The sequence below is a fragment of the Sceloporus undulatus genome, chromosome 2 (genome assembly GCF_019175285.1).
Source record: "Sceloporus undulatus isolate JIND9_A2432 ecotype Alabama chromosome 2, SceUnd_v1.1, whole genome shotgun sequence".
Taxonomy (NCBI): Eukaryota; Metazoa; Chordata; class Lepidosauria; order Squamata; family Phrynosomatidae; genus Sceloporus; species Sceloporus undulatus.
The window spans coordinates 126,513,390-126,538,036 of NC_056523.1; the positions used below are offsets into that span (position 1 = coordinate 126,513,390).

General features: G+C 40.6%; 1 protein-coding gene across 14 annotated transcripts in view; it reads right to left on the reverse strand.

Annotated features, from left to right (window-relative positions):
* Window positions 1–24,647, reverse strand: part of WIZ (WIZ zinc finger) — a 111,898-nt gene that overhangs the window by 24,809 nt on the left and 62,442 nt on the right. For 11 of the 14 annotated variants that reach the window (XM_042454625.1, XM_042454638.1, XM_042454633.1 and 8 more), the window contains exons 3-5: window positions 18,942–19,002; window positions 15,236–17,790; window positions 14,627–14,992 (exon numbers count right to left, since the gene is read on the reverse strand). In XM_042454625.1, coding sequence (XP_042310559.1) covers window positions 14,627–14,992; window positions 15,236–17,790; window positions 18,942–19,002 — 2,982 coding nt within the window. Of the gene's footprint in view, window positions 1–14,626; window positions 14,993–15,235; window positions 17,791–18,941; window positions 19,003–21,720; window positions 21,740–24,647 lie in introns of those variants that run through there. The other 3 variants (XM_042454635.1, XM_042454628.1, XM_042454637.1) reach the window with 3 other exon arrangements.

Genomic DNA, 24,647 nt, shown 5'->3' on the forward strand with positions numbered 1-24,647 from the left:
TAATCATACTTCCATGGGTTGTCACAAAATTACCTGTAGTGTGGCCTATCCTCATAGTATTAGGATTATCAATTCTGAGTTCAACAAGGAAATTGAGACTGATGATGGTGTGCAGCAACTCTTCGAGATGAGCCCCAACTCTTTATACCCAGAGTAGGTGTGACCCAGACATCAAGAACCTGAGTCAAAAATGTAATTTTGGTGATCTCCAAGGGAATACAGCAAGCTGGCCATTATTCCAAGGGGCTAGATCTTCTCTGTACCATGACTTTCTACACTTCTCTCAGATTTTATTGTTTGATGTATACCCATTCTCCAATACCACTTCCATCCCTGTGGGTCCATGGTTTGATGAGCTTTCTGTAATGGGGATCAAGAACTAGGAAGGGACAATGATGCTGGAGTGGCAGGAGTTCTAGTACCAACAGAACTGCAACAAGTGAAATCAAATATTCTGATCTATGCTTTGACAATTTCTTTTTAATCCTAACACCTCTGTCCACTTCTTTCTCCATTACCATTTGTTTAAGCATTCCAGAGTTGGAGATGGGTTCAGAGTCAAGACTTCAGCTGAGGATGTTCATACCAAAGCTGCTGCTACTGCTGCTGTCAAGTGAAACTGAACCAATAGCACTGCTAAAGAAACAGCAAGGACATTCTGTATCAATGGAAAGAACAAGGAAGCTGAATCAGTACCTTCTGGTTGCCCACCATGTCTATAATATTATGGGAACAAACTGAAGAACGGCAAGCTGACTTGGTCTTTGCCACCGAGTTCGATTTCTTAAATGCCTTCTCACAAAAGTCTTTCAGACTTGATGAACAATTATGCCTTGCTTACTCAATTAAAAACTGGTGTAATGTGCACATTTCCGACTTGTGACCCTTGTCTAAGGCCAGCAGGCATCTAAGGCCAGTACCTGTAGTTTACTGTCACACCAAGTTTGTTTGCAGAACAAGACCTTCAACCCAGAAGCCCTGTTGCAGACAAACATGATGAAAATGAAACTGCAAGTCAGAAGAGACATAAAGAAATGGAAAATGAGAAAAATAAAACAACAAAGCAAAGATTTTTCCCTTTAGAAAAAAGTAAAGATGTTCCCTAGTGTGATTACCAGCAGAGTGGTATAAGGAGCTTAATGTAATTGGCAGGAACATGCCTTAGAAGCACCCTCCACTATTGTGTAAATCCTGTTCATCATAGATAGAGTAGTGTCGAGGGTTAAAGTCAGCACACTGGGAAATGCTTGGATGTATGTGTGTGTCTGACCATGAGCATCCAGCAGCAGAAGGACAAGGCTGATCAAGCACAGCTGATGCTCATAGCCTCAGTCTGGTGCCTGCATGCACTAAGTCTGGATGATGAAACATCTAGCTGGATTGCACAGGGGGACACTTCAGACTGTAACACAGGAAGTCACTGGGTTTGGGAGACCGCATGGTCTGAAGGCTATATAAGCTCAGGAGCTTCCAGTGATTGCTTTGTGGGTTGTAGTAGGAGAGTTGGTATTCGTTTGTGATCTGTATTATAGCACTGTAAATAATGCACTTCAGGAGACTTGGCTTGTCTGGTCATTTATCAGCAGAAACCTGGCATTGGTTGCTGAGAGTCCCTGGAGGTTCCTTCATTTCTTCAGTTCCTGGAAGACATCCAGATGCTGTTATCTCAACTGAGGACTGAGAACCACGTTTCTGAATTTGCCACTTTACTCTGCTGTATGCCAGCATTGGATACAGGGCTCAGATGAGTTGCTGACAAGTAGACTCACTGAATCAATGAAATTTACCTGGGTATTGGTTCACCATTCAGTAATTTATTGAATGGGCCTCCTCGAGTTAGACTACCCAGCAGGATGCTAGCCTGCAGTTGAGGGAGAGAAGTCCGCACCTGATTGCTTAGGTCTGAAGATTCTCAAATGATGGTTTGTGCAGGTGCAAAACTACATGTGTGTGATGCACAGAAAGTACATTCACAAGATAACATTGTTTACAGTTATCAGACACATCATCATCTTGATGCTTTTCCATTCTACCAACACTGGTTTCAATTCCATCTTTTTCAGAAAAAGTAATATCTTTGCTTTCAGAAAATACTGCCATCTCATCCTGTTCAACTGGTTTGTGCTTTGAGTGTTTTGTATTTAAAGAGTACTTGCAAAAGAGCAGCAGAGCTTTTAATGTCCTGGGTACACAACACTGTTTATGTTTATGATTCTTAGGAAATCTATATCTGTCTATAGCACAGATAAGAGAAGCACCAGAAAGTCCTGTGAAGATACAGCCTCCGATTATCAAATTCCTGAATGACTGGTTTAATAATTTTTACTGTCCTCTTTCACCTCCTGCACCTGGATCAAAGCATATACTGGTATAATGGGTAGATACTCAGATCTGAGACTGTCTGGGCTATGCACAATACCCAATACCTCTTCATCCAGAGTAACCAAACACTTTTTGAGATCCATACTTACAGCTTAATTCCTGCAAAGACTACAAATTATCAATCACTTTCTAATCAAAACCAGTAACATTTCCACTTGTATTTCAGATCTGATAATACATAAGCACCATAAGCCATCTAAATCCATGTTCCTTAATTATTATTATTATTCAATTAAATAAAAAAGGAAATAAGCAAGCGCAATCCATGTTCCTTAATTATTATTATTGGATTAAATAAAAAAGGAAATAAGCAAGTGCAATCCAACATACCCTGGATATTTGTCCTCATTTCTCAATGTAGTCACTCTAGAAGCCAATGCTATTTATCCTCAACACATGAACAATATGGCTTTCTTGTGTAGCAATGAGCAAGTCTTCGGCTTCGATGAACCGGCTGCTTTTCAACAACTCATGACTTTTAGTCATTGCTGGAATATGCATGCCATAGGGCAGCAGCACACAGGATTTGAATTCATACTACAAGTAATAATTTTACAGAGACACTGCACATATATTATGTTCATTACCACAGTCAGATTTGTGTTTATACTTACTACTGGTTTAGAATCATAGAATCACAGAGTTGGAAGAGACCACAAGGCTATCCAATCCAACCCCCTGTCATGCAGGAACTCTCAATCAAAGTATACACGACAGATGGCCATCCAGCCTCTGTTTAAAGACCTCTAAGGAGGGAGACTCCATCACTCTCTGAGGAAGTGTGTTCCACTGTCAGACAGCTCTTACTGTCAGGAAGTTCCTCCTAATGTTGAGCTGGAATCTCTTTTCCTGCAGTTTGCATCCATTGTTCCATGTTCTAGTCTCTGGAACAGCACAAAACAAGCTTGCTCCCTCCTCAAGATGACATCATTTCAAGTATTTAAACAGGGCTGTCATATCACCTCTTAACCTTCTCTTCTCCAGGCTAAACATGCCCAGCTCCCTAAGGCGTTCCTCATAGGGCATGGTTTCCAGACCCTTCACCATTTTAGTCACCCTCCTTTGGACACGCTCCAGTTTCTCAACATCCTTTTTTAATTGTGGTGCTCAGAACTGGACACAGAATTCCAGGTGGGACCTGACCAAAGCAAAATAGAGTGGCACTATTACTTTCCTTGATCTAGATGCTATACTTCTGTTGATGCAGCCTAAAATTGGATTGGCCTTCTTAGCTGCCGCATCACGCTGTTGACTCATGTTCAACTTGTGGTCTACTTGGACTCCTAGATCCCTTTCACACATTGTCTCGTTCAGCCAGGTGTCACCCATCCTATATCTGTTCATTTCATATTTCCGCCCTAAGTGCAATACCTTACATTTCTCCGTGTTGAATTTCAACTTGTTAGCTTTGGCCCAGCTTTCTAGTCTATTCAGGACATTTTGAATGTTGATCCTTTCCTCTGGGGTATTAGCTACTCCTAATTTGGTGTCATCTGCAAATTTGATAAGTATGCCCCCAATTCTGTAATCCAAGTCATTGATAAAGTTGTTGAATAGCACTGAGCCCAGGACAGACCCCTGTGGGACCCCACTGGTCACTTCTCTCCAGGATGAAAAGGAGCCATTGTTGAGCACCCTTTGGGTTCTGCCAGTCAACCAATTATAAATCCATGTAATAGTTACTTTGTGTAGCCCACATTCCACTAGTTTGTTTGCAAGAATTTCATGGGGAACTTTGCCAAAGGCCTTACTGAAATCAAGATATAATATATCCACAGCATTCCCTTCATCTATCAAGCTGGTAATTTTGTCAAAAAAAGAGATCAGATTAGTCCGGCATGACTTGTTTCTCTGAAACCCATGTTGACTTTTTGTGACTATGGAATTGCCTTCTAGATGTTCCCAGACTCTCTGTTTAATGATCTGCTCTAGAATCTTTCCTGGTATTTCCTTGCTTGCATTATTTTACCATGCAGCTGCACAAATGTGTGTAAAGTACAGCCTGAACCCCACACTGTTTACAGATACAGACAGTAAAATTGGCCCCAACAGAGATCCTTTATCCTCTGTTGTAATCCTACATTCTGCTGAAGAATTACTACCTGGGGGGAGGGGGGAGTACTCATACATAGGGCAAAAAAGAGAACACTGATTACAATTTTTTTCCAAGTTATGTTCAAAACCTTTCTGGAGATTTCCTGTTTTTCAAAAACAGAAGTTTTGGGTTTGAGACTGGGAAGTAGAAATGAAGGAGCACCATTTGGAGTGGGGTGGGTGGGTGGGTGTTATGTCTTTTTAATGAAATTGTATCACTATAATTCATTTGTAGAATTTAATTATGCAGAATTTTTGCCAAATAACAGCTTACCAGATCCTCAATTCATGAATAGTAACAATTTGAGCAGGCTGAGAAACAAAATGTAGATTTCCTGATGCTGTTTTTCTGTACATATCAACCAAGTAGAATTAAAATTCTCTGTTGCTTCTCATCATGCTCTAGAACTTTTACAGCTGTGTAGTCAGCATGATTATTTTTCAATCAATCAAGAACTAACTATCCCATGTATTATTTTCATCAATGGAAAACAGTGAAAATTGCAGCTGTTGGTGGTTCTACTTTTTTATACCATAGTGATGTTGGCAGTGTCTGAATATTGCAATGCCTCTTCCAGAGTTTTTTTTTTAAAATACTTCCTACTGTTTTTCACTACACATTACTTTTGCTAAATCGAAAGCCTGAGTGAGCTATGATAGTTTTGTGGCTACATTTCTTTTTTGAAAGCAACTCACAATGTGGGATGTTTGTCTTCTTACCTACAGATGTGGAGAACTTCACATGCACCAAGTGCAAGTTGGTACTACTCTTGGAGGAGAAAGTCCAGCAGCTGGAGTCCAGAATAGCTACACTTCAGCATATTAGGGAGCAAGAGGATTTCCTGGACAGAATGGAAAGAACGGGGACCACACAGAGGAAGTTGCTGGGGAGGAGAAGGTCACTTCACATACACAGGAGGCAGACAGATGGAAGAATGTCACACAGAGAAGTAGGGAAACAAGGGATTGTTCTGGGAGATTGCAGCTAGAGAATCGATTCGATTTTTATTAAGAACAATAAAAAGGACTTTTTTGGATATGTCCGCAGCAAAAGGAAGAATAAAGAAGTGGTAGGGCACTACATGGAAAAGATGACAAAATGCTAACAGGGCACAGAGAAAAGGTAGAATTACTCAACACCTTCTTTGCCTCTGTGTTCTCAGAAAAGGAAAAGGGTGCTCAACCTGAGGATAATGGAGCAGAGAATAGGGCAAATTCAGCACAGAATAAGCAAAGAGATAATACAGGGATACCTTGTTAATCTACATGAGTCTCCAGGACCAGATGAACTACATCCAAGAGTATTAAAAGAACTGGCAAATGTAATATCGGAGCCATTGGCAATAATCTTTAGGAACTCCTGACGAACAGGAGAAGTCCCAACAGATTGGAGGAGGGCAAACGTTGTCCCCATCTTCAAAAAGAGGGGGAAAAGAGGTTCCCAGCCATTATCATCCAGTTAATCTGACATCAATACCAGGAAAGATTCTAGAGCAGATCATTAAACAGAGAGTCTGTGAACATCTAGAAGGCAATGTCATAATCACAAAAAGTCAACATGGGTTTCAGAGAAAGAAGTCATGCCAGACAAATCTTAACTCTTTCTTTGATAAAATTACCAGCTTGGTAGATGAAGGGAATGCTGTGGATATAGTATATCTTGATTTCAGTAAGGCCTTTGACAAGGTTCCCCATGAAATTCTTGCAAACAAGCTTGTAAAATGTGGGCTACACAAGGTAACTGTTACATGGATTTGTAATTGGTTGCCTGGCAGAACCCAAAGGGTGCTCAACAATGGCTTCTTTTTATCCTGGAGAGAAGTTTAAGGTTAAGAGGTTATATGATAGCCCTGCTTAAATATTTGAAGGGATGTCATACTGAGGAGGGAGCTAGCTTATTTTCTGCTGCTCCAGACACTAGGACCCAGAACAATGGATGCAAGCTCCAGGAAAAAAGATTCCACCTCAACATTAGGAGGAACTTCCTGACAGTAAGGGCTGTTCTACAGTGGAACAAACTCCCTTGGAGTGTGGTGGAGTCTCCTTCCATGGAGGTCTTTAAACAGAGGCTGGATGGCCATCTGTCGGGGATGCTTTGAGAGTTCCTGCATGGCAGGGGGTTGGACTGGATGGCCCTTGTGGTCTCTATGATTCTATGATTCTATGATAATGGTTCCCTCTCATCAACTGACAGATATATATTACAAAGGATCTCAGGAAATGAAAATCTAAGAAGAAATGGGGTGGCATTAATAGTGTGGAGAGATGCAGCAAAAGCAGTTAAAGGATGTAATTCAACGTTTGAAAGAATCATATCAATAAGACTTCAGAGAACACTCATCAATAAAACAATAATTCAGATTTATGCTCCAACTACAGAGGCAGAATAATTTGTAAGATTCTGTGCTGGAGTCCAGGAGGAAATTGATCACACACCAAAACAAGACTTGTGGTTAATCACAGGTGATTGGAATGCAAAAGTAGGGGGGGAAATCAGATTGTAGGAAAATTTGGTCTAGCATCAAGAAATGAGGCAGGGGAATCTGAATGAATTTTGTGAAGCCAACCATTAGTTAATCACAAACACATTCTTCAAGCAACCAAAGAAGCAACTATATAAATGGAATCACTTGATGGCCAATAAAGAAATCAAATAGACAACATAAATGGAAGCAGAAGATGGAGATGCCCCATTTTCTCTGAAATAAACAAGACCAGGAGCAGATTATGGCACAGACCAAGAACTGCTACTATCAAAAAGAGTAAAGCACTAAACAAACCATTGTGCCAAGATGCAACCTGAACAACATCATTGTAGAATTTAAAGATTATATATCTTTAAATATCTCTATCTATCTATCTATCTATCTATCTATCTATCTATCTATCTATCTGTATATCACTATTAAGCCTAATTGACTGGGAGCCAGAAGAACTCTGAACTGAAGCTAGGGACATTGTGAGGGAAGAATCCAAAAAAGTACTAAGTATTTGCAGCCAAAAAGAAAGACGAACCAAAGTGGATTACAGATGAAATTCTTCAAGCAGTTAAGGACAGAGGAAAAGGAAAAAGTAAAACGGGACAGATATAGAATCATAGAATTACAGAGTTGGAAGCAACCATCTGCTAGGAACACAGAATCAAAGCACCCCGACAGATGGGCATCTAAGCCTCTGTTTAAAAACCTCCAAAGAAGACTCCTCCACCCTCTGAGGGAGTGTGTCCCACTGTCGAACAGCTCTTACTGTCTTTCCTAACGATGAGGTGGAATCTCTTTTCCTGTAATTTGCATCCATTGCTCTGGGTCCTAGTCTCTGGAGCAGCAGAAAAAAGGGCTATCATATCACCTCTTAACCCTCTCTTCTCCAGGCTAAACATACCTAGCTTCCTAAATCTCTCCCCATAGAGCATTATTTCCAGACCGTTCACAATTTTGGTCACCCTCCTCTGGACATGCTCCAATTTGTCAACATCTTTTTTGAATTGTGGTGCACAGAACTGGACACAGTATTCCAGGTGAGGCCTGACTAAAGCAGAATAGAGTGACACTATTTCTATACCACTTATCAGTGATCTCAGCACTCTCTAAGTGGTTTACAATCTGTAAGCTAATTGCCCCCAACCAGGTGGGTACTCCTTTTACCAGCCTACGAAAGGATGGAAGGCTGAGTCAATCTTGGAGCTCCCAGGATCAAACTCACAACCTTGTGGCTACAGTACTGGCTTTTAACCACTGCGGCAGCAGGGCTCCTCCCACTATACTTATATTGATGCAGCCTAGAATTGCATTGGCTTTTTAGCTGCTGCATCACACTGTTGACTCATGTTCAACTTGTGGTCTACTAGGACTCCTAGATCCCTTTCACATGTACTGTTCTTAACCTCTCTAGCAAGCCTGTACTCATTCTGCACTTTAGCTTTTCTGACTTTACCCCTACACATGCTAGCTATTTATTTGAATTCCTCTTTTGTGATTTCCCCCTTTTTCCATTTCTTATACATGCTCTGTTTAAAACTTAGCTCCGTTGAAAGTTCTTTTATTATCCATTCTGGCTTTCTGAGACACCATCCATTTCCCCTCCTCATTGGAACTGTTTGAAATTGTGCCTTCAGTACCTCCCTTTTGAGAAACTCCCATTAGTCCTGAACTCCCTTCTCTTTTACTATTCCTGACCATGGGAATCAAACCCCAAATTCAAAGACTTGTGTACAGAGAGATGGAGAACTATTATTATAATAAATGCAGAAAATAAAAGATGACAGTAAAAAAGGAAGACCAAAAGACCTCCTTCGTAAGAACCAATAAATCAAATGGAAATCTAACCCAAATGTGGGAATGCTCAACGATCAACAGGAGAGCACATTACATGACTAAGTAGAAATACCAAGATGATGTAAACAATACACTGAAGAACTATATAAAAGATGAAAAGTTGACAGACTCATTCAAGGAAGAGCCATTTGAAGACGAACCTATAATTTCAGAAGGTGACATGGAAGCTGCCCTCAGAGCACTTGGGAAAAATAAATTACCAGGAACAGATGATGTAGTAGCAAAGCTGCTTCACTCTATGGAGACAGAATCTACTCTTATTCTGACAAAAATCTGTCAAAAATTATGGGATTCAAAAGAATGGCCCACAGATTGGAAATACAGATTGGAAAGAGGACACAAGGAATTGCAATAACCACAGGACCACTGCATTAATTTCCTATGCAAGAAATGGGATGCTCCAAATTCTACAACAAAAACCTTTACCATATATGGACCTAGAAACGCTAGATGTCCAAGCTGGGTTCAGGAAAGAAAGGGTCATGAGGAATCATATTGTAAACATATGTTGGATAATGGAGCACATAAAACTGTTTGAAAGGAAAATCAGCCTGTGCTATATAGATTAAAGCAAAGCTTTTGAACGCATAGTTCATGTAAAACTATAGATCACCCTTAAAGAAATGGCTGTGCCACAACATTTGATTGACCTGTACTCAAGAGAAGAAAGTACCATCAGGACAGTATATGGAGAAATGGAATTGTTTCCGATTGGCAAAGAGGTCAGGCAAGGCTGCATTTTATCACCCTATCTGTTTAACTTGTACACTAAATGTATCCTACATCAGACAATTGTTGACTAGACACAAAGGAAGAAGGCATGAAAACTGTAGGAAGGAGCATCAACAAATTAAGATGCAAATGACATCATACTGCTAGCAGAAAATAGCAAAGACTTGGAATGATTACTGAAGAAAAGCAAAGGAGAAAGTGCAAAGGAAAATAACAGTTGAAAATTAAGAAAACAAAAATGACTACAGATGATTTAAATGACTTTAAAGTAGATAATGAAGACACTTAAGCAGTTCAAGGTTTTCCATACCTTGACTCAATCATTAATCAGAATGGAGGGTGCAATCAAGAAATTACAAGACTAAGACTTGGAATGCAGCTATGAGGGAACTAGACAAGATCCTGAAGTGTAAAGATACATAATTGAAGAATAAAATTAGGATTGTCCATTCCATCATATTTCCAGTTTCTATGTATGGTTCTGAAAACTGGACAATGGAGAATGCTGATAGGAAGAAACCCAACTCATTTGAAATATGGTACTGGATAAAAATTCTACAGTGGACTGCTAAAAAAACAAATAATGGGTCCTAGAGCAAATCAAGCCTGAACTCTCCCCTAGAAGTAAAGATGATTAAACTGAGAGTGTCGTACTTTGACCATATCATGAGAAGACATGACTCACTAGAAAAGACAATGGCCTGTAACAGGCCAATAATGCTTGGTAAAAGAGAAGGCAGAAGGAAAAGAGGAGGACTGCGTTACAGACAGATAGACTCAATCAAGGAAGTCACATCCCTGAGTCTGCAAGACCTGAGTAGGGCTGTTGATGATAGGGTGACTTGGAAGTCTCTCATACACTGAAGTCAACTTGACACCAGTTAACAACAATACTGAGGATCCCATATATTTAGGCTTCAGACAATTGTTGATCCACGGCTAACTAATAATGAACTATCTTCATTATTCAAAGCTAACTGTAGATTTTTCATAGTTTTCTCCATAGTTTGTGTGAAGAGATCCATTTGCAGATTTTAAAAAGTACAGCTCATAAAGCCACAGAAGTTTAATTTTAGAGATGCATCAAGAGCCATTCTCAGAGGCAATCATTCAATGTTGCTATATTTCACAGTCAAGCAATGTTTGCAAAATTCCTTTGATTCTGCTATTTCATATTTAGCATCCTTAGAGCCAGTGTGGTGTGGTGTTTGAATGCTAGACTATGACTCTGGAAATGGGTTCAATTACCAGCTCATCTATGAAACCCACTGGGTAACCTTGGGCAAGTCACAACCTCTCAGCCTCAGGGGAAGGCAAGTGCAAGCCTCTTCTGAACAGCACTTGCCAAGAAAACCCCATGATATGGACACCTTAGGTTCACCATAAGTCAGAAACGACTTGAAGCCACAGAACAACAATACTTATTAAAGGATCTTGCACAGACAGATCTTGCACAATAAATAATGCTGTAAATAAGTTACAGTAATATGAAGCTACAGTATTTACAGCATTATTGTATACCAATTCACATTTCAACCTTCCAGTATAGGCTACACTTCAAGTTGCCCCCCTCCTTCTTAACTGCTACCACCCTGGCCTCGGAGGAAGAGAAGGAGAGACAGGCACAGCTCCACCATGCCTAGCCCCTGAGGAAGCTGAAAGGCCCTCTCTCCATCTTAACTGCTACCATCATGGCCTCAGAGAGCAGAAGAGGCAGGCACAGTTCAATCATCTCTAGGCCCAGAGGAAGACTGAAGGCCCTCCTTCCATCTTAACTGCTACCATCCTGGCCTTGGAGGGAGAGAAGAACTAGCAGTATCTGCTAAACTTGATCCCCTTTCCCACTGCCATTCCCTTCTCCTTTTCTTTTTAGATTGTAAGCCTGAGGGCAGGAAACTGTCAAATTAACAATCTATAAATCACTCTGATTGGGATAAAGTGGTTTAGCGGTTAAGATGCTGACTCTGACTATCGCAAGGTGGGCAGATCAGCATAGAATCATAGAATCATAGAATTGAAGAGTTGGAAGAGACCACAAGGGCCATCCAGTCCAACTCCTTGCTGTCTGTAACAGGCCAATAATGCTTGGTAAAAGAGAAGGCAGAAGGAAAAGAGGAGGACTGCATTACAGACAGATAGACTCAATCAAGGAAGTCACATCCCTGAGTCTGCAAGACCTGAGTAGGGCTGTTGATGATAGGGTGACTTGGAAGTCTCTCATTCATAGGACTGCTTTACACTGAAGTTGAAGACCCAAGTGCTGCATGATGAAGTTAGCTCCTGTCACTAATCCCAGCTTCTGCCAACCTAGCAGTTTGAAAAAATGTAAAAAGTGCAATTAGATAAATAGGCACCACTTTTAAGGGAAGGTAACAGTGTTCCATTTTAGTCATTCTGACCACATGACCATGGAGTCGTCTTTGACAATGCTGGCTCCCTCGGCTTAGTAACAGAGATGAGCACCACAGCCTACAGTCAGACATGACTAGACCATCTTGTCAAAGGGGAAACCTTTACCTTTTACCTTTAAGCCACTCTGAGAGCATCTGTGGCTGAAGAACAGGGTAAAAGTACTCTGTGGCCGGTTACAAACCGGCATTTGGGACGTCCGGAGGACGTCCCATTTTAAAAAAGGGGCGTCTCTTCTAGACGCCCCTGGGCCTCATACGGACTCTGTCCGTACAAAATGGCGCCGGCCCTTCTACATGGCCGGCGCCATCTTTGCGTATCGGACACTGAGCGTCCGTACGCGTCGCGTCCTTTGTGACGTAGCGAGTGCACCCCTGGCGCCTCGCTACGTTGCAAACGCGACTCCAAAAGAAGCTCCATTTTGGAGCTTCTTTTTCGGTCCGCAGGGGAGCCGCGCCATGTGGAGGCTCCGGCTCCCCCGCGGACTAACCGGCGGTGGCAGCAGACCGCTGCAAAGCGGCGGTTTGTATCCCGCCTAAGTAAGTAAATAAATAATACAAAGGATGACTGACAGCATAAAAGAATGTAATCTATTGAGAGTACATTTACAACCTTTCCATGAGGACATCTAGCTGCCTGCCCCTTTGTAAAGGGAACCACAATGCCATGGTGGTAGCCTTAGACATTCCCTAGCTGCCTCAGAAACAATGCCTTTTTATATTGAACAAATGAACCTTGCCAGACTGGTCAAGTATACCCTGAAGCAATTAAGTAGCCCTTTAGCAAAGTGCTGAAATGTCTTGCATACAGAGTGCCAAAAAGCCACTAACACACATGCTAGTATAGGCCACAAATTAGATTATTTTCTCTTGCTCTTATATCATTACATATTATACTGTATATATGTCAGTATCATATCTGAAACCTTTAATGATAGGTGTTTTGTTGTTGTGTACCTTCAAGTTGTTTCTGACTTGCGGCAACCCTAAGTTGAATCTCCCATGGTGTTTTCTTGACAAGATTTGTTCAGAGGGGGGTTGTCATTGCCTTCCCCTGAGGCTGAGGGGCTATGACTTGCCCCAGGTCACCTAGTGAATTTTATGGCCAAGCTGGGAATCGAATCCTGGTCTCCACAGCTGTAGTTCAACACTCAAACCACTGCACTGCACTGGCTCTCAATGTCAGTGGTGCAAACTGTACAACAATTACTCAGAGGAAAGGCATTCTAACAGCAGTGGGATGGGGAGTACACATCAATGCAGAAGCAGGTGAAAAGATTACAAACATTCTTCCTTCATTCCCAAAGCCACAAGGTAGGAATAGTTGCTAACTGTCCTTCTGTTGGAATTATAGGTAAGACATGAGTCATTTTCTAAAGAGTATGTCAAATGGTGCCCCATGATTCCAGTGAGGTTCAGACTTCACATTGACTTAACGCTGCTGGTATAGAAACAAGCTTGTTTTCTAAACATATATGTACAATACAAAGTTATGATGGTACTGGGAATGGTATGATGAATGAAAATATCTATCCTTTTAAAGCTGTGAACACATACATGGCTCATACTTAAACTGTGAAGTAATGTCAGTGAATTCTGTTATTTCTCATGACTGTAGTCCAACTCTGTCACATGGAAGCTCTGTCAATCTGAAATCCTCAGAAATATGCCAGGGCAGACAAGCACCATAGACAAAAATCTAATGTTAAGATTGTAAATTGTCACTGTTGTGAACAAAACAACCAAAATCAGAATAGGCTGGCTGAAACACGATATATCACATTCAGCCAAGGACATGACATCATGGGATTTTATTTTTCCCTTCTAAATAAGTATCAGTTTTGAGGCATGCTTGGTGCAATGACTGGAGAAAACATGTTATGTTATATACATGATATATAATTTATAAACTACAGGGAGAATAAATGCCACTTTCTGATTTGGACATTACAGTGCCACTGGTCACTTAAAAACTGGGCCCAATATCCTGATGCCAAGGACAAGAAGCTGGATTCTATCCTTCTCACCTGTGTTACACTCTGCAGGGCCCGGTCTTCACCACCACCTTCCACAGAAGCCTGCCTTTCCCAGAGTCTTGGCTTAGTGCTTAAGACACCAGTTCTGATGATTGTAAGGTTGGCAGTTTGAAGCCCAGGTGCTGCATGATGGGGTGAGCTCCTATCACTAGTCCCAGCTTCTGTCAACCTAGCTGGCTCTTCGGCTTAGAAATGGAGATGAGCACTGCCCCCTACAGTCAGTTACAACTAGACATTCATGTCAAGGGACTAACCTTTAACTTAACTAAATCTATCTCTTTAGATAGATTTTCTTTATAATTTTCCATGCTGCCTCCCTTCTTTGTTTTAGCCAGCTTGTAACAATCAGGAAGGATTTCGCTGCCTCTTCATTAGACATGAATTGGATAGCTGGTGCAGTGGTAGATCCTCCCACTGGCACATTAAGGTCTACCACTTAGTGGGCTCCTAGGAAAGACATGAATTCTACATTTTACTCATAGGGGAGAAAATGTATTTCTGTTTATCTTTACACCAAACACTATCATTTTAATCATGTTATTTTGTAAAGGTTATTATCAAAGAGAGTAAAGGACCCAGAATGCTTATTTTTTTATTAGCACTATTTCCCGGATGCATGTAAAGTTTAAAAACTGCTTACCATCTCTGAAGGACTGCATGGGCTCATCTCCCCAGGAAGGAGGGAATGGGGAGAAAGGTGATTGTGAAAAGCTGCATTCAGATAAAGGGGTTGTGCTTTTGCAGGGCCTAAAGCCAAGCATCTCTCTGTCTTGATTTGGAGATGAAGGATCAGTTCCTAGTGCAGATTGAAGCATAGGATGTTCTGAAGAATTGGCCAATAGCTCCTTCAAGATGTTAATTGGTGAAATGGTAAGCTCCCAGTTGGTGATACCAAAATCCCTCAAGTGGGCCCTGGCATGGCTGGATAAGCCTGCACGTGTGTCAAAGCCTGCCCCACAGAATTCACATCTCATTAAACTGAAAGTACTCGGATCAAAGTTTGCAACTGTAAAAACAAAACAAAACGAACAACAATCAGTGTCATGATAAATCACAAAGCACATGCAAATAAATACATCCATATGCCACCCTCTAGATAATGTGATTAAACACACAACACCGTAACAGCCATCACCAGGAACCTGTAGTATTTGCTTGTGAGAGAAAATATAGGGGAACATACATACCCATCTTCAAAAGAATAAAAAATATTTTAAAAATGGCAAAAATATATAAATTGAATACATACTACCTTTTTTCTTCTTCTTTTGGAAGGAAAATTTTTGCTCAATAGCTTTCACTTCTTCTGCAGAGATGAAGTGACGGACATTGTAGCTCACACCCACCCTGTTCAGGTGGCCCCGCACGTGATTGGCTAGGCCAATCCCATTGTGGAACCTGTCAGGACAGTATGGGCATTTCCTCTCCTCATTCTTCAACATCGGCGAATCTGCATCCAGAAGGTCACCCAGTTCTAGAGATCCTTCTAGAGAGGAATCTAATAGGAAGACACCTAAGGGAAGGGACTCATCCATGCCAAACTCTCGGGAGGAAGGCAACACCTTTTTCTTGAGAGTTTTCATCTTGGGTCGTTTCACCTTTCTGCGATAAAGATAAATTTCCTCAACAATAACAATAGGAACCATCTGACGTAACTGGTGCTGCTGTCCTGCTGAGGCTACTGAAAAATCTATTGCCTTCAAAGTGCCCATGAAAGTCCTTTTGAGGTCCAAGGCAGACTGAGGAATAGCAAAGGGCCTGAAGTATCTATTCTCTGCTAACTGTATTTCTGTTGCTAAGGGGAATTCTTCTTCCATACTCCTAACATCATTTATGGGTAACCACTTGTGATGGAGTTCTTCTAACACACCTGGATGGCTTTTGGCGCTCTCCCTCTCAGAATCAAGTGACAGCACTGTGCTTTTATTCCTCATTTCTTTTAGACCATGTGGAGAATAAGCATTTGTTGAGGTAAGAGAGGACATCTCCAAGATCTTCTGTGAGGAGCTATAGGGAGCTCGTTTCCTGGCCCGAAAGCCAGGCTTTGGAATTTCTTTTTTATTAGTGCCATTGCTTTTATTAAGTCTCTGATGGCCCCCTGGAAAGGCAGGGGGAGAGTCATAGGGGGAAATGATCTCACAGTGAGAATGGGGAAAGAGTCTGTCTGCTTTATTCAAATAATCACTTTCTGAAAATTGACTGGACCCGGTAGGGCTGTAGGTATCCTTACTAGTTCCAGGCTGGTTCATATCTGCTTCAAAAGTCTCTGTGTTCCAGGGCAAGTGTGAATGAGTATATTTCATGTGTTCTTTTAAAATATTATCATTCGGGGCAGGAAAGCTGCAAAGCATGCAAGTGCTATGACCTTTGTTGCTACTGTGCACGTGTGCCATTTGAGATGAATGCTCATTTGGCCTGAAGTGTCTGTATATGTTGTGCATGGAGCTGTCTCTTGGTTCACTACCACCAGAATTACCAAACAAGTTCACATGTTTCAAGCCTTGGTCTTTCCTCTCCCTGACATGCATTTTTGCATGCTGGACAAACACCTTAGAGGAGTTCGTTCCAAACACACATTTTGGGCACTGTAGCCTAGCATCACGGCCTTCATCTGGAAATTCATTCAGCTTCTGAATTTCCTCAATGATTTTTTCTCGCGACTCCTGATGGAGTCTCCTGTGCTGCTCTAGAGAAACAATGTCCCCAAAAGCCCATCCACATTCATTACAGGTCAACTGACACTGATCTCCAGCACCCTCTCTGCTTTGATCCAGACCTAGTCCTCTGTTATGCTGAAGCATGTGATCCATCAAATGTTCCTTCATCTTAAAATAGATGCTGCACTCAATACATGTGTATACAGTGGGGTCCTCCTCCTGGCCTACATCATCTTTCCCCTGCTCCTCCAGCAGGAGATTGCATGAATATGGCCTCGACTTATCATCATAGGTACTGCAGGAAGGAGAATCTGCAGACCTCAGAGGAACATGTTCCACAGTATCTCTGCCCCTAATGCTCCAAGTATGTTTACGGACAGCCAGGTCCGTAGTGGTTTGAACCCCTGATGCCTGCAATGCCCACTCAGCTGTGTTGACAGAATTTACATCACCTAAATCAGAGTCCATTGCCTGCCCCATCCTGGGGGAGGGTGCACTTTCAGCAGTCTTAGCTTTACTTAGATGAGGATTTAGCATTCTTCTAAATACTGGCAGAGCCAACAAAGAAGCTTCTCGAGCCGACTGTCCTTTGACAGAAAGGTTTGTTGCTACATCTGCTGGCTTATTTATATTTCTGTAGAGAGGATCAAGCCCTTCATTGTGCTCAGAAAGCCAGTCAAATCTCTGAAAGCCCTTCTTTTCCATCTCTTGCCTTCTGTCTAAGTGCTCTTTGCTGAAAGAGTCTAGCTGCTTTGGTTCATTGCTATGGAATCGTTCATCCCCACTAACAGTATGTGCATCAGCCAGTGGTGGTGAAGCTTCCCCAGCTGCCATGCCAGGTTTTAGGTGCTCAAGCTCCCCTTCTAGATCATCAGTATTCATTTGCACAGTTTTCATAATGTTAGATTCCACTGCAGAAGTGGGTTCCTTTGAGTAAGAAGGATTTTGCCATGCAACTTCCTTAGTGCTCTCTGAATCCTTCAAACCAGGGAGTCTTTCTAAAGTGCTTTCTTCTTTGGAGACACTACCCACTGTCTCCTGTGTAGAGCCATCCCACAAAACAGTCATGCTTCTTTGATCTGCTGATCTTCTTGAATCTGCTTTGTAACAGCCTTTCCTGAATTTTAACCGGTGTTCTGTCTTGCTGCTGAAATGAGAACAATCAAAACATATTAGCTAACATTTATTTAACTGCAACTTTAAAAAGGACACACTTGTTTATAATCATGGATTATGAAGATATTATTGCTTAAAATCACAGATAAGATCATGCATTTGTCTTAGCAGATGTGTGGAAAACTGATGTGCTTGTTTATTCCCAATGTCTGCTCACATCTCCCTGCATGCTTCTCGCAACAATACAACTAGCATCAGTTCTGGAAGAACCATTGTTCCTGGCCACAGCAGGAGATGCAACACTGAAGGCTCAGCCAACTGAAAACAACTACTTTTTGACTTATCCTTTTGCAGAAATGTCTCTTCAGTGCCCATTCTACTTTTGCATGATGTAAATGGAAAGTTTTCAAACAAGTAGCCATGTTAAGTCTCTTGCAATATAAAAAGGAAGTGGGAAGGGGTGAGAAATGTGGCAGCACTTTTAAGATTAACTGGTTTTTATTTTCACATGAGCTTCCATGGATATAAGCCAATTTATAAGCCCTCTTTGAATGCATTACTAAATGTTTTGTTATGTTTCCCACTATTCATAGCTAGATAACACTTTTTCTATTTAACACTTCCATTGTCCCTTCATAGATTCCATAATCACCATCTCTTGCCAGGTTTCAGCAAACAAAGTTTTTAGGGAAAATAGTAGTGGGATATTTTTAGGTAAGAAAATGGTACAAGGAAGAAAGGATTAATCTACCTCCTCAACTACCACAGTGCTTATCTAGACCAGTGGTTCTCAAATTATGGGAGCTACAACCAACAACATTTGGAGGACAATGGGTTGCCTGCCTCTGCTCTGTACCTTTCTCACAAATCTCAGTAATACCCACAGAAGTGAATTCTAGATAAAGATGCCTAGGATCAGTGATCAAGTATAAGGAATATGTTTTTTCAAACTGATTCAATGACTTGAAGAGCAAACATGACTGACTTGGGCATGACCCAATTCAAAGAGAGGCTAGGGAAATTTTCCAGGAAGGATTACATGGGTGAAGGCACACATGTTACACTGAATGGTATTATACTAAGCTTGATGTTCCAGTACAAATGAAAGACCTTGGGAACTGGCCCATAGAGATTAAAAATGCCCAACATAGTAATTCTTCCTCCAGAAATTTCAATACTTACCAGGATTCCTTCCTGCGACCTGTTATGGTAGGAACGTCAAGAGGAGAAGGACTGGGCTCATCTGCAAGGGAGAAAAGGTGACATCACAGGCCTGACTGTGCAGACTGATGGAGTTCCAGTGTAATTTACAATCCTGTAATTTTAAAGCTATAAAGCTTTCCAAGCAGATAAACCCATCCTGCTTGTGTGCCTTCCTGGGGGCGGTTTTCAATTAGTGTGGGATTTCTAACCCACACAATTTAATCCTGAGCATCAACAATTTGATATATAATCATTCTTGCAGTTAAGCAGTTTATTATTTTTTTTAAAGCAGTTTAAAATAAAAAAGATAAATTTGAAATGAAGCATGCCCAAGAAACCATAAGAAGAAGTCAAATAAGTGAAGTCAAATTATTTGTTCTTACTAGGTTTTGTTCAAGATACCCCCTCAAAAATGAAATATAAAGTGAGAAGCAGCTCTTACACAACATTCTGGCCAGGTGACTGTTATAATCATAGTGAGTTGCCTTGTCTGTCCTCTCAGAGGTAGAAGCACCTTGCATACTAGACTTTTAGAAGTCTGCATGACATTTTATATAGACACATAGTTCAGCTTGCACAACACACATAAATAGAGACATGTAGTTATGACTATATATACTTATTCACCTTCCTGAGCTATTAGAAAGATTACACTTTCCAGAGCCTGCAGAGAATAACGGGGGAGTGGAAAAGAAAAAAAACTCCAGAACTCTAAATTTCAAGATGCAAAATTTAATCACTGTTCTTTAAAATTGGTTATTAATTATTTTTTTAAATGAATTAGTTCTCATCAAATTTTAGCAATGTGGAGACAGAATTTCTCAGGTACAACATTTTGGGTTTACTCTTAAAACAAGCTACAGGCTCAAATTGGGGGGGGGAAAGCATACTCCTTTGTCTCTCACTCTGGCTGCATCTGCACTGCAGAAATAATAATAATAATAATAATAATAATAATAATAATAATAATAATATATTTATTTCTATACCACTTTTCCTGGGAGATCAAAGCGGTTTACAAGTTCAAAGGGAATATACATTTTAAACATGTTACAATATAATATACAGCCAAGAATACTGTCTCTTCAGGCTAGCCTGTTCTCTCCCTCACAGGCCCAAGGATGACAGTTACGGAGGGAGGGCACTGTCTGACACCATTTTAACTGCCATGGCTCAGTGCTATGGAATTCTGGGAACTGTAGTTTTATGAGATATTGTCAGAACTCCAAAGCCAATTGCTAATCAATATTCTCATCCACTATAGTTACTGTTCATATTATTGCAATGGCTTTAGACTGTAGTTCTGCCAGCTTGCTTTGCTAAGGGGGGTTGGGATGCTTTGGCGGGATAGATGCCTAGGTTTGGAATGCACTGTTTAATTAGTAGGAGACATCTGCAGAGCTTCTTCAAGGTCAACCTGCTTTCTCTAGCCTGGGAAGCAAACAGGAGGGAGAGAGGTGGGGAGTAGAAGGCGGGAGAGTAAAAAAGGTGGGGGCCAGCCAAGAGTGCTTTTAACTTGAGGCTTGAGATTTGTGTTTCAGAGTTCACTAAAAAGTCTGTCTGATCACTTTCATTCATATCTCAATAAACTTCACTGCTTTTAAGCAAGTTGCTGTTGGAGATTATTGGTGAAGGTTGTTGGATCTCACAGATATTTAGCCTTCTCTGTCAGAGCACTCTGGTGTCACAACAAACTGCAAATCCCAGGATTCCATAACACTGAGCACAAAAGCCCTATATGGCTTGAGTCCAGGCTATCTGAAGAATGTCTCCCAGTGTGATAAAGCCCTGGGGCACAAAAAGGTTTTAATTGCCGATGGAAGAACAACAGGACTGGGCCATCCTAGCCTCTTTGGGGAGAGAGTTCCAAAGTGTGGGAGCAGCCACCAAGAAGGCCCTCCTCTCTGTCCCATCACCTTCTCAGGTTGGTTTGGTGGCAATTAAAACCTTTTTGTGCCCCAGGGCTTTAGTCAGTTGAGGTTGGGCTCTTAATGCTCTGCGGTGCTGGATTTGAAGGTTTAAGCATCTGTACGTAGTTTTATTTTTATTAGTTTAACGTTTTAGTATTGTTAACTGCTTTAATATGTATTATTTTAAGCACTTTTATATTTTAAATAGCATTCTATTTTTAATACAGTATTACTTTAATTCTATTTTAATCCCCACTTTTGTATGTTTTAATTGTATTTTTTTTTTAAATTTGTAAGCCGTTTTGTGTCTCAGTTGTGTCCCCAAAGGGGTATGGGGGCATTTTTATCTTTTTTAAAAAGAAGACCTCTCCTGGGCATAAATTGGTACAGGAGGCCTTCAAATTTGGTGGAATTGCCCTCCAAAGCCCCTAAAGTGCATTTAGAGGCATTCTGGAGCAAATATGGAAGGGACCAAAGGCTACACTTTACCCACCTTTAAACTAAACCTTTCCTCCTCATTACAGTCCCAAGAAAAATTCTCCTGTGAAGCTGAAATTTAAATTTTAGGGAGAAACCTCACTGGCGTCAATCTCTACTATAATCATGACCTAATTCAGTAGAAGATTTATTGAGTTCCACCTACAGCCGTAAAGGTGCAGACAAGAAGAACAACACCATCTTACTGGCATGCTTTTCTGTATATCCAACATATAGCTATAAATGGAGAGAAAGCAAGAAAGTACATGAACAAGATGCTAGGAAGTGGAGAACATGGGACAGGTGTATCTGGTCTCAGCTGAAAGACAGTTTAAACATGCACAAACAATTTTGCAAATGTTGTGTTGTACCTTCCTATATCTGAATGTCTTCACAGATGGGAAGTACAGTACCAGAAATTGCAGAACATCCACAGCTACATGAAGAATTGGTTACATGTGTAGTGCAATAAATACAAGTGGAAGAAAAGGATAATCAAGATATTTTTCGCTAATAGCTGCAGGCAAGAATGATAATTCTATGCAATGTTCACTCACACTATAAAACAGAGGAAATATAGCTACATACATCATCTCAAGACAAAGACAGATTTAACATTTTAATGATATGACCCTGCCTTTCAGTCATTTCATATTGTTGAAGCTTCAGCTCTCAATAATGTTGAGAACTGAAATTTCTACACGGTAACTAAAATATATTTCAAATACAAGTTCAAAGGATAGATTAATCATCAACATTGTCCCTTCCCTCATACTTTAAGTGGGCTAGATGTTGTTGTTTTTTAAATTGTATACATTCATATGTTTATCCCTCTCTATATGAAACAAAACACAAAGATTTTAAAAATACAGACTGTAAAACTATTTTGGAGATTGGGAGGGAGGTTGGTTGGTTACCTGGGGATTTTGCATGTGTTAGGTACTGTATTTCAATGAAACATAATAGCAAACCTCCTCTGAATATACTTTGCCTAAGATAACTGTATGACATTCATGAGGTTGCAGCAAATCAACAGACAACTTTAAGGCAAATTAACACACACATAGCCAGACATCCAAAACTGAAGCCTCCACACAGAAATGAAAACACTCTAGGGGGGGAAAACCCATGCCACTTTTTTTTTCAGAATCTGTCCCAAGAGGAAAATAAGAAAGAGATGTTTTAATGGGCACATTCACTCGTCTTCAAGTAATTCCTACTACTGTAGACATGACATACCAATCTTCATTCTCACCCTTTTATTCAAGACATAGCCATGATATAATTTGAATGCAAGCTTCTCATGAACAAGTGTCATCTTCCCCCCAAAAAAATCCTCTGTTTCAACATGTCAAAAATTCACTACTTATGAATTTTAATTATACATCGATTTAAAACCAAGTCATGGAGTGACTCTGTTTCTGTTTGAAGACTGATGAAAACCCTAGCAGGTTTTAAAGAATGACCTATTTGAAAGCACATTCTTAAAGAGGTATTTGGCATAACAGGAAAAAATGAAATTGATCTCTCAGTGAACAAACAGCAGGGTCCTATTTGTTCAGGGAAACTAGATACTATGGGCTAATTTCAATAGCAGGGAGGGAAGATGGAGAATTTCTATCAGTATGAAGGTACAAAGAAAGCTAAATTCTGAAACCATGCAGCTGTTCAGAGAAAACAGCAAAAGTAGAACTAGAGAAGGACAATGGCAGAGGTGGATCTTAGGAATTCTTTTGTTCGCAGGAGCTCCAGCATGATCTATTTTTAGAAACCATCTCCTTTAGAGGAAAAACACAGCAATTTATCTTCCTTCTGATGAACACCACTGTACTCTGTGCTGCAAGACCTCATTTCTTGGAAGCAGCACAGGATGAATTTAACGTCTTGATCTTAGTAAGCTAACATTTTACCCTCTATGGTAATCCAAAATAAACTTTGCTTCTGGATATTAAGGATGGGAGAAATGGGCTTTTAGAGAAAACTGACTAAATGCACTCAACATCACCAGGTTCCCCGCTCAGCCACAGGTTCAAACATGTATTACATTTTACTGGCAAAACAGTCCCATCATGTAAATAGTACAACTTGGTGTATTATTCAGAGAAGGTACAGTTTACACAATCTACTTTAAGATGATACTGTAGTACAACTTACACAGTTGTCAAATTACACACTGTGATCATTCCATTATATTAGTACACAAGAGTGAAGTAATTGTAAGCTGTAACTGCAGTCCCCTATTCTATGGTACATTGTGGTGCTGAAACAAGTTGCTGACCTTCTCAGCAGCCTTCTCCCACAGACTGTCATGCCCACATGAAGGTTCATCGTCTACTTTTGGGTTGCTCATAACCTTGATCTAACATATAGTTATGGTATTCATAAGTAATTAGCAGAATTCTCACAGTGTTTCCAAAAGACTATCAGGCACCAAACATACTACAATTCCAGGTATAATTTCTTCTACACAAGAATAACTGTCTCAGTTGATTTGGACTGAATCCATCCACCTCACTTTGCATCAATCTTTGCATTTCGCCTGGCTCCAAGTGCCCACAGAAAAATGGTTATTAGTTTCCCTTTTCAATATGCAACCATAAGGCATTGAGACCTTACACACTCTCAAACTACAACTCTAGTTTGAGACAGCTCAGCGCTGTGATCAAAAACTTGTTCTCAAAGCATGGTAACTGCTTTGAATCTTTCTAAATTGCACTTAGAGTAGATTAAGCAGACATCACTTCCACTGGCTTGTATTCTTCCAGAATGCCCATTTTCTTTATACAGGTTGTGTATCTCTTATCAAGAATTCCAAAATCCTAAATACTCCAAAATCCAAAAGGATGCACACGTGTGGCTGAGATAATGACACTTTTGCTTTTTGGTGGTTTACAAACTTTGTTTAATGTATAAAAGTATCAAAACTATTGTGTATAAAGTTACCTCCAGGCTATGTGTTTAAGGTGTCTACAAAATACAAATGAATGTCATGTTTAGAATTGAGTCCCATCTCCAAGATATCTCATTTTGTATATGCAAATATTGCAAAATCCAAAATGCAAAACACTTCTAGTCCCAAGCATTTCATAAAGGATACTCAACCTGTATCTGTACTATGAACTACAGTCAGCCCTCCTAATGCACAGATTTTGCTGGAATTTCCCCCTTCCCCACTGCCATCCCCTTCTCCTTTTGTGTCTTGTCTCTTTAGACTGTAAGCCTAAGGGCAGGGAAATGTCTAATTAACAATTTGTAAGCGCTGTGATAGCCTTTTGGCTGAAGAGTGGAATATAAATAT